General features: G+C 35.2%; 1 protein-coding gene across 1 annotated transcript; it reads right to left on the bottom strand.

Annotated features, from left to right (window-relative positions):
- Nucleotides 1–12,338: 12,338 nt before the first annotated feature.
- On the bottom strand, nucleotides 12,339–15,045 carry LOC114366213 (venom allergen 3). The gene is made up of 5 exons (XM_028323005.1): nucleotides 14,796–15,045; nucleotides 14,172–14,293; nucleotides 13,421–13,681; nucleotides 13,014–13,209; nucleotides 12,339–12,903 (listed from the first exon to the last, which is right to left on the bottom strand). The coding sequence occupies exons 1-5, from the start codon at nucleotides 14,875–14,877 to the stop codon at nucleotides 12,617–12,619; spliced, it is 948 nt and encodes a 315-aa protein (XP_028178806.1). The 5' UTR covers nucleotides 14,878–15,045; the 3' UTR covers nucleotides 12,339–12,616.
- Between the last annotated feature and the right edge of the window lie 306 nt (nucleotides 15,046–15,351).

The raw sequence follows: 15,351 nt of genomic DNA, 5'->3' as shown, positions 1-15,351 counted from the left end.
AAAAGTCAGAGTTTTATTAATTTACTACCCAAAGTATTTTCCTTTTTAATTACAAATCATTAAAGAAATACAAACTACTGAGTTTGTAACATTAACCTTCGGTCACATGCTTACTTACTGCACCAAAGCATGAACTTGTTTCTTAACATTTTAAGTTCATAAATAATCTTCGTAATGTATGTTAAAGTGATTTAAAAACAACTTGTAATTTGTAGTTCAGTACGCGTGGCAAAGGACTGTTAATTTTCACTGCGGACTAGTCTCTATTACTGAAGAAAGCTTTAAGTTTATTTTTATTATTGTTTGTACTTTCTACCATTTCACTGTGAATTTCGTGTTTAATTATTTTGCACTAGTTTAACTACGGAATTTTATATTCACTTTTGCACTTTTTAAATGATAAATGGACTGAATTCTACTCGTAGGATAGACCTGGGATTTAATATGCTACAATAAAGAGTAGTCAATTGAGGACGAATTAAATTAATAAAATGTGAGAAGTTAAAAAAAAAAAGATGGAGAGATTCTTTTTTCCTAGCTAATAGAATTAGGTACAAACAAAATCAATGGCATTGATTGACTTTGTCTTTTGAGCAATGCAGCATCGCAACGCGCATCCATTAAGCGATACCCTTTAGAAAATTACAATGTTCTAGTCTCCAAAAACGTTTATCGAAATTACACTTATCGAAACCGACAACATCACTGCACACGAAAGAAACAAAGGGATGGTTAATATATTCAGGTTTTAATTAAAGAGTTTCGGGAAATTAAACTTTAATCGGGCGGGTGATGAACGGGCTAAAGTTAACTGTCATTTGTTTAAAAACCATTAACGTGCCGATGGGCTTCGGCTCCAAAATGAAGCCAGTTATGAAGTTTGGGTAACAGTGTTTGGACTGAATGCGTTAATGTACCTATTCATTATTTAGTCACACAAAAGGCAATAAGTGATCAATATTACAAATGACCACTTCAGGGCTTATTTAAATGATACGAGTATGTTTATGAATATTTTAATTCTAATTTTAGAACGTTTAGAAAAAAACAGGAAGACAAAAATATTCATAAAAGTCTGTTGTTGTATTTAATTAATTACCTGCTCCACAGTTCCCATTAATTTATCGCCGTTAAAGAGAAATGAATTATGTATTCCGTTATACGCTATTATTCCTTTGCAAAATTTTAAGAGTTGGTTTTTGTAAGCCAAAGAACATCAAAGTTGATGAGCATGATCAAAGATGGCAACCTCCTTCAAATTATGCAAAACAATGTCGGTGATATTTCACTTTGAGGCTTCTAAATGCCTGAGAACAATCATGTGGTTATTAAATTGATAGCAATTAAAGTACCTGAGATGAAAGACATGCTTTTATTATGTTGATTACCTTCTTCATATACGCCTACATACTGGGTACAAGTTTAATTATCTTGCTGGGGAGAGATATCATATTAATACGCGTTCTTTGCTCTACATAAATAAAATTCATAAGAAATAAGGGTTCATGGCTAAAATGTTATTAAGTTACAATAACTGTAACTGTGTGGGGTACGTTCAACTATAAATGTTGTCCTAAAAGAGCCTTAGAACATTCGCCTGTTCGCTTCAGTGATCACCGAGACGAACTCTACCTAAAAGTATTTCGGGCCGACTTTTAATTGCCCATGTGTTCCAAAATCGTTCGGTTAATAAGTGCCGATCGTTGGTTAACATACGCTCGCCAGACGAACATAGCTCATGTCATCTCAAACGTTTTCCGCTCCTTTGACCCCTCTCTTAGTCTGTGCATCCCATAATACGACATACGACAACTCTGCCGTTTGCAGTTCGATATCCGTGGATAGACATGCTATCTGAGATAAAGAGGATTAAGAGTCAAAATCTACTTGTGTAGTGACATGACAAATAAGTCTGATGTTAGCGAACGCTCGTGAAAAATCTATCTATACGCACTGCAATATCAAAACTTATTCGCAGGCAAATTCTTACATTATATCGTAAGGAAACACAATCAAAAACCGATACAGCGTGAGAAGTGGAGCCAACAAAGTGTCGGTTACCGAACAATAAACATTCAATTGTGTTCGTTTTGTGGGCGCTTTGGAAGTGTGACAAAACGCTTTTCCAAGCTGAGGTATTTTCCATAGGTAAATATTTTTTCATGCCCTGGCACGCTACCCTATAATTTAATGATGGAGGTTGAAACCGATTTTCGTCGTATTATGAAAAAGCTGAATGGTAAAGTACCCACTGAAAACGACAAAGTTTATATTTGAATATTTAAACTAGCCCCTGCTTGCGACCTCGGACGAGTAATTTTGGGTTAAACAAGATACATCCGTTTCCCTTGAAAATATGTTTTTGGGATAGAAAGTTTAAGTAGGTTTGTTATTATTTGGAAACCAGAAACAAATAAGTCGACTTTTTTGCAATTTTTTGTCTAAAAGGGCTGACAGAAATAGTAATTAATAATATTAATTATTAATCTTACCAGTTTAGGACTCCAGCCTTTAGAGTAGCCTTATTTTACTTGCGTGGCGTAGCACGATTGATTTTGAGTGTAGATATAATAATTATGAAATCTTTCTAGAATCTAGATTTAACTTATCAGAGCATGAAAGAAAAAAGTTATTTAGGTACTCACTGTGTTTTGATTTATCCTTTCTTTCTATTGTTTATGATTATTTGTCATATTACATATTTATTATAAAGTTGACTTTCTTGAGAATTTGCGAGTTCCAAGAGAAATACTATTTTCGGCAACAAATCGGCTTCATAAGAGGTGAACCCGGTCGAGAGCTCCTGGGATTTGTTATTCTGAGATTTGTCTTCTTTTGGACAAGGACGTCCGTAATGAAACTATTAAAATTGAAACGTAACGGTTCCATGTTCCTTTGATAGATTTGCTATCTTTGAAAGTTGTTCTATTTTAAATCTTATCGTATCATGCCGGGCTAGGATGCGCGCCGTGATAAAATCTTATCGATGAATTTAGACGACAAAAGTATGGGATTATCGTGCCTAATCGATAAAATGCCTCAGTATTTTTTTTATTGCGGCGCACATCCTAGTCCTTATGGTGTGATGGGTGAAGTTTTGAAATATCTATAGGTACACTGAAAAAAATTTTTGGTTACTGCTTACAAAACAAAAGTGACCACCGAACACTTTGGTTATGAGGAACAAAATGTTGTGTAAATTAAACAAATAATTATGTAGTGAGCTAGACTTGGTTTGGTTATAGTGAACACTTAGTTCGCCAGTCACTTTTTCGTGTAAGCTGTAACCAAACATTTTGTTCAGTGTACATATTCGCAACAATAATTTTATTGTTAATTTTATTTGTAATGAAAGATAAATCAAAATTTATGATACATAAAAAGGCAACGCAAGATGATATTTGTGATATTTGTCAATTGATTGTACGTATTGCAATAATGATATTAATGTATATCGGTCATTGTATTAATATACCAAATTAATGGAACGAATCACAATAACATTTCCCAGGAATGTCAATATTGTGTTATGTATCAGGGCCATGAATCAAACGGGTCTAATAACACCAATGCGCTAACTATTGGAGGTAGGTATGTCAGAATCAAACCTATGCTATTATTTTAGTATGTGGACACTATTTGGAATCAAATTCTAATTATGCGTACATTTCCGGGCTTAGACAAATTATGGAAAATTACGTATGGCAATAGTGAATAATTATGTTACAGCTAGTCTATCACCCCAGACTTAGCTTTTTCAGAACACTTCCCTAATTTAGTCGTTAGAAATAAAGAGAAGTAATAGCAGAAAAGCCATAATTAAGAATTTGTTGGTAATTATTACACGACTTTTTTTTACTTTTTAATATTTAAGAAAACATTCTTCTTCTTATTTTGTTTACGGAGGTCTGAAACCATACTCCTATTCGATTTCATTTTTGATAGCCAAGATGTTTATATCCTTGTAGTGCCATCTACATGTTTTCCTTCAAACTACATTATACAACAAACCACCCAAAGAGCAACGACGACCGGTTCTATAAAGGTTACGGCTGAACCAAACATCTCTTACGGGTCGTGAAAGAGGTGTAGATTCAAACTTAAAAGGTAGATGTCGCTCTTTAGCATATTATATTTTTCCTCAATGTGTTGAATAATACCTACCTTACTTGATCTTCAGTAGAATAAACACATTTATCCAAGTAAACAGTAATTGCTGAAACTATCTAATTTTACTTATTATTATGTTAGAACTAGTTTTTCCAGCCAGCCAATCTGAAAATCATTGGGGCCGGCCTATTTTCAGTAGTGAACTCCTGTAGCTGAAAAGATGAAAGGTTTTCACACATTTTTTTAATTTAAGGGGGGCACCTTTATTTCTTTTTATGCAAGACAAGGCAGGTATTTGACCGCAATCGCACCTGGTGTTACCTAAGTTAGATAATTTTGCAACATTTTATACTCGTGACAACCGAATTGGCGACTAAAAGTGATTACATACAGTGATAGATTTAGTAGGTAAATTAATTATAAAAATAGAATTATAAAGATTAATTAGCAGGATTATATTGCATGTTACAAGTACCTCTACGTGAAAAGATTTATTGACAAGTTCTTTCTTTGTGGTTAGTTTTTAGCTGGATAATCTCATTCACGTGTAATTAATGCTGCACCTATAATTTCTGCGTGAAGTTAGAACAATGGGAAAACTAAGGCAAAAAATTGAAAGATAAAGATAACAGTCCGGTAACTGTAGAACAATCAGACAGCTCTAATGTACAGACACGAGCACATCAAGCTAAGCCCTGTAGCAACTTATGTAACTAGAAATAGACGTTATTTTGCAACAAAACTGTATAGTCTAATGTGTTCTCGACTGTACCATGTGACAGTTTGAAGTTCGCTGAGTACCTCGACATCAAAGATGCTACGTAACACTCGACTCTATGAGTTCAAACTTAAGGTCAGTGTCAAGGTAAGAAGAGTTGAATACAGTCTCCTTGGTGAAGTTCAATGGTTTCCTAACGCGTTTTACGTATTGCCTTACAGCGAGACCTTCGCAGACTTTGCACAAATAATATTTTAATTTGTATCACTTTTTTCTGAGTAAAGACAAGAAAATATTACTACAAAATTTTGTGATTAGTAATTGTGACGTGAAATCGTTAGGAAATTTTATAGAATTGAATGTGTTGAATTGGGTAAGAAACACGAAATCTGGAACAAGAATCCATATCTCTACGTTTCTCTCCCATTTACCCCGTTTATAATACATTATCAACGCATCGAGGAGCGAAAGGTAATTAAACTCGATATACTCTCATTATTAACTAAAAGTTTACTGGCATATACTTATGCTAAAAAAGCTCTATGATTCCATAATTTAAAATCATTCAGTGAAAAGTGCTAAACTAGTAAATACTATTCAGTGGCAATTTTCACGTGTTCAGTCAAGTTATTTTATTAGAGATTCGAAAAGCAAAAACTATTATCACATTTATCACCAACATATCATTGATTTATTTCCATTTAGGAACTGTTTTCATTATCACTTACGTACTAAGTAAGTAACCTCTGAATTGTTACTATGCTCTACTCTCTATCTGACGCATAAAGTCAGATATAAACACCCTAAACCTTTTGATGTTGGTATGGCGTGTAAATAGCCACACCAGGCGGGATCTTAATCGGGTCCAAATTACCTTCCCAAATAATTTTGCCCGCAGAGGAGAATAGCTGGTCCCACTAACCTCTGAGCCAATCTCGGGTCCCCTTCAGCCAGCTCGACCACCGCTGGCACCGGGACAATCCGGAACGAAGACGGATCGAAGAGTTTCACTTCCCCTGCAGGGGGTTCAAGGTCACGGGCAATTTTACATGTTGAATGCGAATGCGTTTGCGGAAATGCGTTGTGTGTTATGATTAAGAAAATAATGCGATTTGCGGGCGATAAGAATGCGTTTTTCCACTCGCGAGACTGCGAAGCGATGCGTTGATGTTCGACAGAGAAGTGTCAATAACGTTCAGAGACATCAAGAATGACCACAGAGATGTGGAAATCAAACAGTTTTCAACCTGCAGACAAAACTATTTGGGAATTTAAATAAAAATAAAATTATGCGTACATCTGCTTAACCAGATGTTTTTGATCTATACTTGTCTTAAAACCAGATCGTTAGAAAAAAGCAATCGGGGCATTAAGAAGTAGCCTGTTGATTTTGGCCCCACGATAAAAGAAGAGAAATTTATGAAGAGTAAGATGACTAATAGTATGATAATTACTACTTGAAAGATTACTAATACTGTAACCCCTGTAGGTAGATACGCGAACTATCAGGCTAGCAAGCGACCGTCATTTGTACACTTTGGAAGCAAAGCCGTCAGTCGCCGCAGCGTCACAACGTCTCTGTGTACATTTACAATGCATAATAAAGGTGTTAAGTCCGTCATAGCATTCATACATAGCAATTTGGTTATACTTTATTAGTTTTCATTGACGTTTGCTTACTAAGATTGCTCTATAACTTAAACAGTTGTTACTCTTGTTTACAATAAGTTTATTTTTGTTGGTTGAACCTCATCAAATCGAATTAACGTAGATTTTAATATTAATTTTTTCAAGAGTTCTAAGCTTTTGGTCTAGTAGTAGTTATCTAAGATTGTAGATAATTTGTAGGATATTTTTTCACAGAAAGAAAATGTAGAGTCATAATTGACTATGAAACAATTGGTGCAGTCAGCATGATATTAAATAACATGGCATTTCAGAGTCAGTGCTTAAAATTTGGTGATTATGTCGTTTAGTGTTTTTTGTAATCTTAATTTATCCCTTAAATAATATGAAATATTATCACCAAATAACTGCATACTTACTTCATTTTATTAGTATTTCACTCCTTCCACCTCTTCCAGATTTAACTTTATAATAACTGTAGCTTTATAAATCATCAGGTGGCTGCTGATTTATAAAGCTACAGTTGAAAACGTTACAAATAAATTGACAGAGTTAATTTCGCATATATAATATTATAGTTAATGACATTTGTAAAACTAAACTAGAATTTCATAAAAGGGAAAAATGCCATTCACCTTCTCATCGGTGTATTTGCATACGACAATAAACAAAACTTATCTCACGTGGCTGCAAATCCTTTTACAGACACTATAGCAGATGTTACACATTTTAGTTGGTTTGAATTATAATCTATATGTCGATGCCGTGTTAGGAAGGTGTTCCTTTTGCAAGTGCGAATTGGTGTGTATTGGTTCTGACACCTCCTACGTTGTTTGCTCAAATACTTTACATTGGTGTGTCCTCAACCCGATATTGTAGTCGTAAGTTCACGGTTACACTCTGTCCACAGAGGGCCGATTACACAAATTAAAGGAAACTGAAAACAGGTAGTGGTATCGATGTTTGGTTATTTAAAACCAAGCTTTGTGTTATTGACAAATATTGTGATTGGCGCTTAAAATTGTGCTCTGTCATTTATTATATGAGTCCCAAAGCCTGGGCATTGTTTGTGTTAATGTAGTATAACAAAACCAATTATAATCATTCGTGAACCAAATATCAACCAACTGCACCTATTCCAAATACAGCAGTACTTGCTAAGAATGATATAGGTAGCGGTTTTTGAAATAATTGAAAATCACACGGGATAAAATTTGTAAAACATTAGTTGGACGATACATTTTTATTTATAGAGTTTACGTAGATAACAAATCGAGTACAAGCAGAAAATAGTATCTATAAAATTCAATGCCAAACATACATTACACCTAATAATCAAACATCCTGCATCATGTCTCAAAGTTGCTTCTTAAGCCGCCCGCCATATTAACTGTCCTTGAACTGGCAAAGTTATGTAAGTAGTGAAGTTATTTAATTGAACGATGTTGCTACTTTAGAAAATCTTCGTCGACCATAAAAAAATCTTGCAAATATTTAATCCATTTCCTTCCCGTATTTTGAAACGTCCGGATAATCTATGTCATTCTTAATTAAATGAACAATAGGTATTATTTACCTAATTAAACACGATGACAGTATCATTTCAATACTGCTAATAGTTTATGACAACAGACAGAGGGCCGTAGTATCGATGCCAATTGTGATTCTAATAGGCTGGGTTGCATGATCTAACATTAACTTTGACAAACGTCCAAAATCTGTCAAAACGTCAAAATGTCAAAACTCCATACAAAATACACCGGTTAACGTTATAGCAGTTATACCTAGTTATGGTCAATGTTAAGTGGTGCAAGCTTTTAAAAAACCCAACACATTATTGCATTTGTACCGTTCGCTTGTAAGATCCCAGCTCGAATATGCTGTGCCGGTTTGGAACCCATTCTACAAAAAGTACTCCAACTCCATTGAAAAAGTCCAGCGTAAATTCTTACGCAAAGTTAACTTCATGTGTTCGAGCTCTCGGGTCCTTTACGAAATGCTGCTAACCAAATTTAAGTTCTTGAGCCTTGATTCTAGACGATTGCTCCTATCAGCCATGTTTTTATACAATCTAATAAATAATGAAATCGATTGCATAGACCTCTGTAACCTGATCCACTTAAGCGTCCCCAGGCGTGCTGCGCTCAGAAGCACACGCAGAGACGAGAGAACCTTTTATGTAGACTTGTGTAAAACCAATGCGGGTTTACGAGCCCCACTCAATAGACTGTTGTCCATTTACAACCAGAATTTTAATAGCATCGATTTTTCCCAGAGTTCCTCAAGATTTAAAAAGCATATTTTAGACACTCTGCAAAGTGACCAAATTAAAATTAAGATAAATTAAATGAAAAAAAAAAAAAAAAACAGAACAAAATTAATAATTAAAAGTCTGAACATAATATTTATTACTTCTTGGTGTTGAGCTACACCGCGTTTATAAGGTGTACCTTAATTGTAATTGCCTCGCTCTATATTATACCATTGAAGTAATATTACTACGTACATTATATCTCAATGTATTATACATGGTTTCATTATCAATATGTGGATTACGTAGTGGGATGTGTTACCACATAAATAATACATAAGTCTAGTAGATAAGTTAATTTTTGTAACACATTTGTTTGTAATTCCTAAAATAAATAAATAAAATAAATAAATGTCACGGATGTGGTTAAATCGGAACTGTCGGCCGTTTGGTGTAGTGGTTCAGAGCGGACTACTATGCCGAGAGGTTCCGGGTTCGATTCCCGGCCGGGCAGAAATTGAAATGATGAAAATTAATTTCTGTGACGGGTCTGGGTGTTACTATGTATAATATGTATATATTTAAAAAAAAAAAACAAAGTATATAAGTAGTATATCCGTTAAGCAAGCACCCATAACACAAGCATTAAGTTGCTTACTTTGGGGCTAGCTGGCGCTGTGTGTAATTGTCTAAAGATTTATTTATTTATTTATTAACTTGGAAACCGAATTCGGAAGCGGATTTGGAATTTTACAAAATTGGAACTGACCTCGGAGTTGTTACGTCAAATGTCAGCGAAACTTCAGATTTGTATGTTCTGTCACATCATTATGACACACATTATGTTGGTCAAAGTCAGGGATGTTATGGATATCCGTAACCGTAATCGAAACTTTCGGATATCCGGAATAAAAAAAATATCCGATATCGTAACCGATTCAAAAGTTTCGGATTGTTTCGGATGTAGGCAGTTTAAATTGTTTTTGTATAGCATTATATGTATTATGTAAAGGCAACAGCCTGATTTACCTATAATGCCATCTAGTATCAATTTTTATTTTTTTTATACTTTTTATTCGATTTAAAGTGTGCAACCGTGTTGGACAACTATTGCGAATTGCATTCAAATATCCGTAACCGTAACCGAAACTTTCGGATATCTATACTTATAATAAATCTGTAGAGAGGTCAATTCTGTACATGNAAATAAATAAAAATAAATAAGCTCAGCCTTAGACTTTCCGCAGATTATAGACTTTTTTTGGCCGTTAGTTTAATAGAGGTAATAATGTAAATTACGCACGTTATACCGATCTGGTATCAGCCAATTCCTCAATATACATTAGAAGCTGAACAAACTGTCAGCCGATAAATAGTCTGTAGTCCGCGGGGGCTCTTAGACTGAGTTGCACCATCTTACTTTAACTTTGGTGGACCGACGATATCATAAAGGTAGCAGGAAAGCGCTGGACGCAGGCCGCTACCAACCGGGCAATATGGAAAGCATGGGGGAGGCCTATGTTCAGCAGTGGACGTCCTATGGCTGAGATGATGATGATGATTTTAACTTTGACAAACGTTAAAAATCTGTCAAACTCTATACGAAAAGCACCGGTTATTGTAATTTTTACGGTTAAAATAAGGTAGTACAACTCAGCCTTAATGTTTAGAACACTGGAGACGAGCACGTGTACTGAAGCGTGGCGCGAAAACCTGTACCCGGTCTAGCTAGATTTTAAGCTATAATATTTGTTTTTTTTTAGATCATTATTATCTTTATCAGGCGGATAAGTTCAAAACACTTATTATAATGGATTTTTTGAGAAAATCCATGACAGTTCTAAATGTTCTCGCTCTAATTTATAATATGCAGCAGTACCTACGATGTAGATATACTTATTAGTTTTTAGAGTTTTTGAAACTTATTAACTGTCAGTACAGTACCCATAAACATATTTCGCAGACAGACCTCTTCTTAAAATTTTTTGCTTTAGTCAAAACTTGATACTAATTATCGAAATATTGACTATATTTACTTGTATTTCTTACTATGTATCTTATGAGAGCCATGTATGTGCTGCTGAAAAGAAGTATCATTCATGAAATTATGTCTATTTTTAAATTTCAGCTATCGGTCTCGTGCTTGCGTATTTTCCTTTTGACATTAAACATCATGCAGTTTAACCTTAACCGTACCTACTGAATATCACCTGGTGATTTTTTCTAACAGGATAACGAAAGGAAATAAGTACGTTCACCGTTCACTGAATTATTTTATACTACTACGAATACACGTGTCGTTGCAGTATTACGGTGTTTCATTATTTAACTGAAATATGTACGATAAACTATAATTGCTGCTTACCTTATTTCAATACCCCATATAATTTGATTAATTTACGAACGTCTGAAATATTGGACATAATTATTTATTTAGTAGAATTAAAAGCTTTATAATTCATATCTTCAACGGGCCTCAGATTAGTAAGTATAGGCAGTTAATATTATTTATCATTTGAGGAATGGAGTTTTAAAAAAAGATCATCATCATCATCATCATGATTGGCCATATCACAAAATTGCTTATTGACTCTTTCTTTCAGGAAATATTAATAACAAATAAAATGGTGTAAATTTTGTGTCTTTTCCAATACAATTTGAGATAACCTGATTTCTGAAGCAGGTGAAGATATTTGAATAAAATATCAAGTAAGTAAATATTAATTCAGTATACATAAAATGATGTAATCGACAAGAAATATTGTCACAAGGACCTGTCAATATTAATATTCATGACTTTTGACGAAATTGTATCTTTACATTTGGTCAGAATCTTCTGCCTAACTTTTTATTATTATCTAAATTCCTTATTGGTATTATTTTCAGTTTATTGAGTCAATGATATTTGGATTTGAACTCTGACATAGCATTTAAAAGTTTTATTTATTGCTAATTAGATTCACCATTCATGCCAAAAGACTACCAAAAATAAAGCTGACTAAGTTGGCTCCAAGCTGTCTATGCCTCTTATGAATTAATGAACTATTTCACTGTCTTCTGAAATGGTGATTAGATTAGTGACACTTAGGCTGGCTTGCATTATCTTACTTTTACTTTGACAAACGTCGAAAATCTGTCAAATTCCGACGACGGTTATCGTTAAAGTTACGGTCAAAGTAAGGTGGTGCAACCCACCCTTAATTGAGAGATTTATCTCTAGTTTACAAAATTGTCGAAGGCCTTTGGGGTTTATTATATAGTTCTTACGATATGCAGTTTTTTTCCATTGCATTTGCACGATATTTTCCTCAGATAAGTATTTGCAATATTCATAGAGGCTCCTAATTGTTATTCATAGTAGGTAGTAAGTTTACATTCTGGTGAAAGATGCTTAGTTGAAATAGTGACGTACGAGATGATTCAAGATTGAACTTAATATAAATTTGTGTTGTATCAAATTGTGTTGATGAAAAGGAACTGTCATAAAATTTGCTTAGTCTGATTAATCCTCAGAGAAACAGCTAGACTGTCATAATATGTCTGATGTTTTTATAGTGTATTGGGGTAGGTAAGTAAAATGCATTTTACAATTATTATTTATCTTTAATAATAATATTTATAAATAAACTTCTACGTAACAACTCTCAACTCTCTTTGCTAATACTAGAAGGTCATTCACGACAGTATTGTAATTTTAACATAAAATTACTGAAACCTTCACATTGTCCAACAACATTAATTTATTGTTCAGTAGAAAAATCTTATTTAATTTCCTTGTAAAACCAAGGAATAACAAATTATCTACAAAGTTCCGAAACCCCGCACTAGCCGGTTCCGAATAATCAGTCGAGTAACACAACCGTCACAATAGGTAACAAAATACTGCTAATTTACAATTACTACAGAATTACTTACACATAAAAAGTACCAAATCGAACTTGTGGTTTTGATTTCGCGAAAAGGTTCGATGCAGATTTGAATATGCTGACCAAAGGCCTGAAAGTGGTAGTTTCGGGTCTGTAATAGGTGTCTGGTTGCTGGTACTGGTACTGGTATTGGTTGCTGAACTGGTTGTAGTACTGGTTGTTGTATTGGTAGTTGTAATGCGAGTCTCCGGTGCTGTCGGGGATGACGTTCGAGATGTAGCCGTTGGAGTTGTCCACAGTTTGGTAGCTCGAGGAAGCGGTGTAGCTGCCAGCTGTAACAAGACACATGTTTCATTAGATTTCAACCAAGACCACAATTTTGTGAGTTCATTAAGTTCCTCAAAGACAATATTTACGACGTGTGAAATAAAACAATACTCACAGCAAAGACCAGAGTATTTGACGGAGTTGGAGAGACCGTAGCTGCTGCAAGAAGGATATCCCTTCTCGTAGGGCTTGACACCGATAACGTTTCCGCCAGGGCCGTAGTTGCAGATGTACAGTTTAGTGTAGCCCCTTGTGGGGTCATAGTAGAAGCTGAAGCCGCAGCCGACGTGGGAAGTTTCACCCCAGACCAGCTAAAGAAATACAAAAATTAGTATTCAAATCTAAAACGTGGGAAATATTGATTGGAATAAGGCAATGACCGATACATCTTGTACTCAAGTAGACAGAACAATAGCAACAATAAACATAAAATATCGTTAAAGTGTTGATTAAAGGAATCAATGAAGCTATATTTTATGATATTTCATGCATTCCTGCTAGTTTAAGGTTTTTTGTATTTACCTGAGAGTAGTGTCCTGTCCCGTGCACACCGCTGATGGGTCTGTACCCGAAGATGTGGACTTCGTCGAACCACGCGTTGATTTGCGAAGCGAAGTCGGGCTGGGAGTCGACGGGGTCGCTTGGCGGGCGGGTGGTCCAGGTGGCAGCGAGGTTCTGACCCACAGCGAAGCGACCTACTTCGCGTTGAGAGGCGCGGTCGTGTTCAGTGGTGCATTGGTCAGCCCAACGTTGGGCAGTCGCCGCTAGCTCTTCATCCCACACCTGTGAAAAATAAACAAACTTTAGTTATCTTATTCTGACCAAAAATCTTTTACGTTACCGACTGTTACAAAACTGTTGACTAAACGGATACCAAATACTCTGATGTAGGAAGAAACAAATTTAACTTTTTACAAATTGTAAGGAAGATAAATCGTAAAATGTCACAACAACTATTAATCTTTCAAGTTTGATCAAGTTTATTACTTAAATTAATATTAATGACCGTAAAACGCGTACCGAATCCACAATCAAAGGTTATATGGGTTTGCTCTAGAAGCCATTAAAACTGTTTCATCTTCATTAATAAACATATGAAGAGTTTCACACGCTCATGAATGATCGATTTATTCTTTGTAAGATGAGATCATTGTTTCCTAAATACGAGTAGGTTCATGAAATTCGTTTATCAATATTATGTGTTGTTGAAAAATTTTTTCCTTTTTTTGCTTTAATATTCTTAATTCATGGTTTAATTCTAAAGATTTCTTACCATTTCCATCATGTTAGCTGCTGGGGGCTGACTCGACACTTGACCAAGAGCGACCGATTGCCGCAGCCGGTTGTGTGCGTCGACGATCGCTTGCTTCTCGTACGCCGTCAACCCTCCAGATTCTACACAAAAAGATTACATAAATAAACCACTGAAACGTAATAAAGATGACTCCATTCGTCACATAATTCACGCTTGATTACCAATAAAATGTCGACCAAATCAAGGTGGAATGATTCTATAATCCACAGGATTTATCTGATTTATTAGACCGGTGCGTGCTACACAGGTGTCAGTGTCAATAAAATTTTATGACCTCGACCCATACGGGTATGCAAATTGGAGCATCTTTTTGGCAAAACTTGTTCGCATTTTCTAGACTGGGTGGCGGCTGTGAAATTTATTACCTTTTCAATTGAAAATTGTGTATTATAATTTGCTAAGATTTATTGCAAAGTGCATTTGAGTAACTTCATATTTTACAAGCAAAAGATGAATAATTTAGAATAAAATTAAAGTAACAAATTGAATCGCTCAAGCTTTATTAAAATTAATTAATTGAGTATTAATTTATTTAAAAAAATATTAATTTTAAGATTTAAATAAAATAAAGTGTGTACTTACTTATCATTCTATTTCCAGCGCCGCAACCCTCTGCTGTTGCAAGGAGAAGAGCTCCCGAAACAAACAACACTAAGGACATCATCTTGTATTAAAGTCTTTTCACAACACTTGGAACTGAAATTACACGAGTAAGTTGAGATTCGCAACTAAAGTTGTCACTTATTTACGAAACGTCAAACTTGATTGTGATTATGGCCTGTGATCCGCAGCACTTCGTGCGGCGCGCTCGACAGGTTTTAGCGATCTGTGTGGCACCCCGGCCGCGCGGGCCTTATGTACCCGAGGCGCCGTTACCATGGAGACGCAGCGACGCCGGCCGCCCGCGGCGCCCGCGCATCGTCCGCTCACCACTCACCACCACCTCCTATACCCACTACCTCAATTTGTAACCCTTAAGCTTTCATCAATATTTAATTTTAATTCACACATTCTTTGAAACCTTTTTATTGAATACACACATAATTTTCGCATAAATTCAACCCGACGAAACAACACGCAGTAGAGCTGCCTATTCGACTTTTAATTCGATCGTGTAGTATCTTCAGTTACGAAATAA

The sequence above is a fragment of the Ostrinia furnacalis genome, unplaced genomic scaffold (assembly GCF_004193835.3).
Source record: "Ostrinia furnacalis isolate ACB-3 unplaced genomic scaffold, ASM419383v2 OfSCF0587, whole genome shotgun sequence".
In the NCBI taxonomy this organism is placed as follows: Eukaryota; Metazoa; Arthropoda; class Insecta; order Lepidoptera; family Crambidae; genus Ostrinia; species Ostrinia furnacalis.
Note: the sequence above shows the minus strand (reverse complement) of the source record. Positions and strands in the feature narration are given on the sequence as shown.

Excerpts from the sequence above, each read along its gene's own strand:
- LOC114366213 (XM_028323005.1), bottom strand. The coding sequence starts at position 14,877 with ATGATGTCCTTAGTGTTGTTTGTTTCGGGAGCTCTTCTCCTTGCAACA. Across the intron at positions 14,294-14,795 it reads CGCTGGAAATAGAATGATAA|AATCTGGAGGGTTGACGGCG; the intron begins GTAAGTACACAC and ends CTTTTTGTGTAG. Across the intron at positions 12,904-13,013 it reads CAAATACTCTGGTCTTTGCT|CTGGCAGCTACACCGCTTCC; the intron begins GTGAGTATTGTT and ends GTCTTGTTACAG.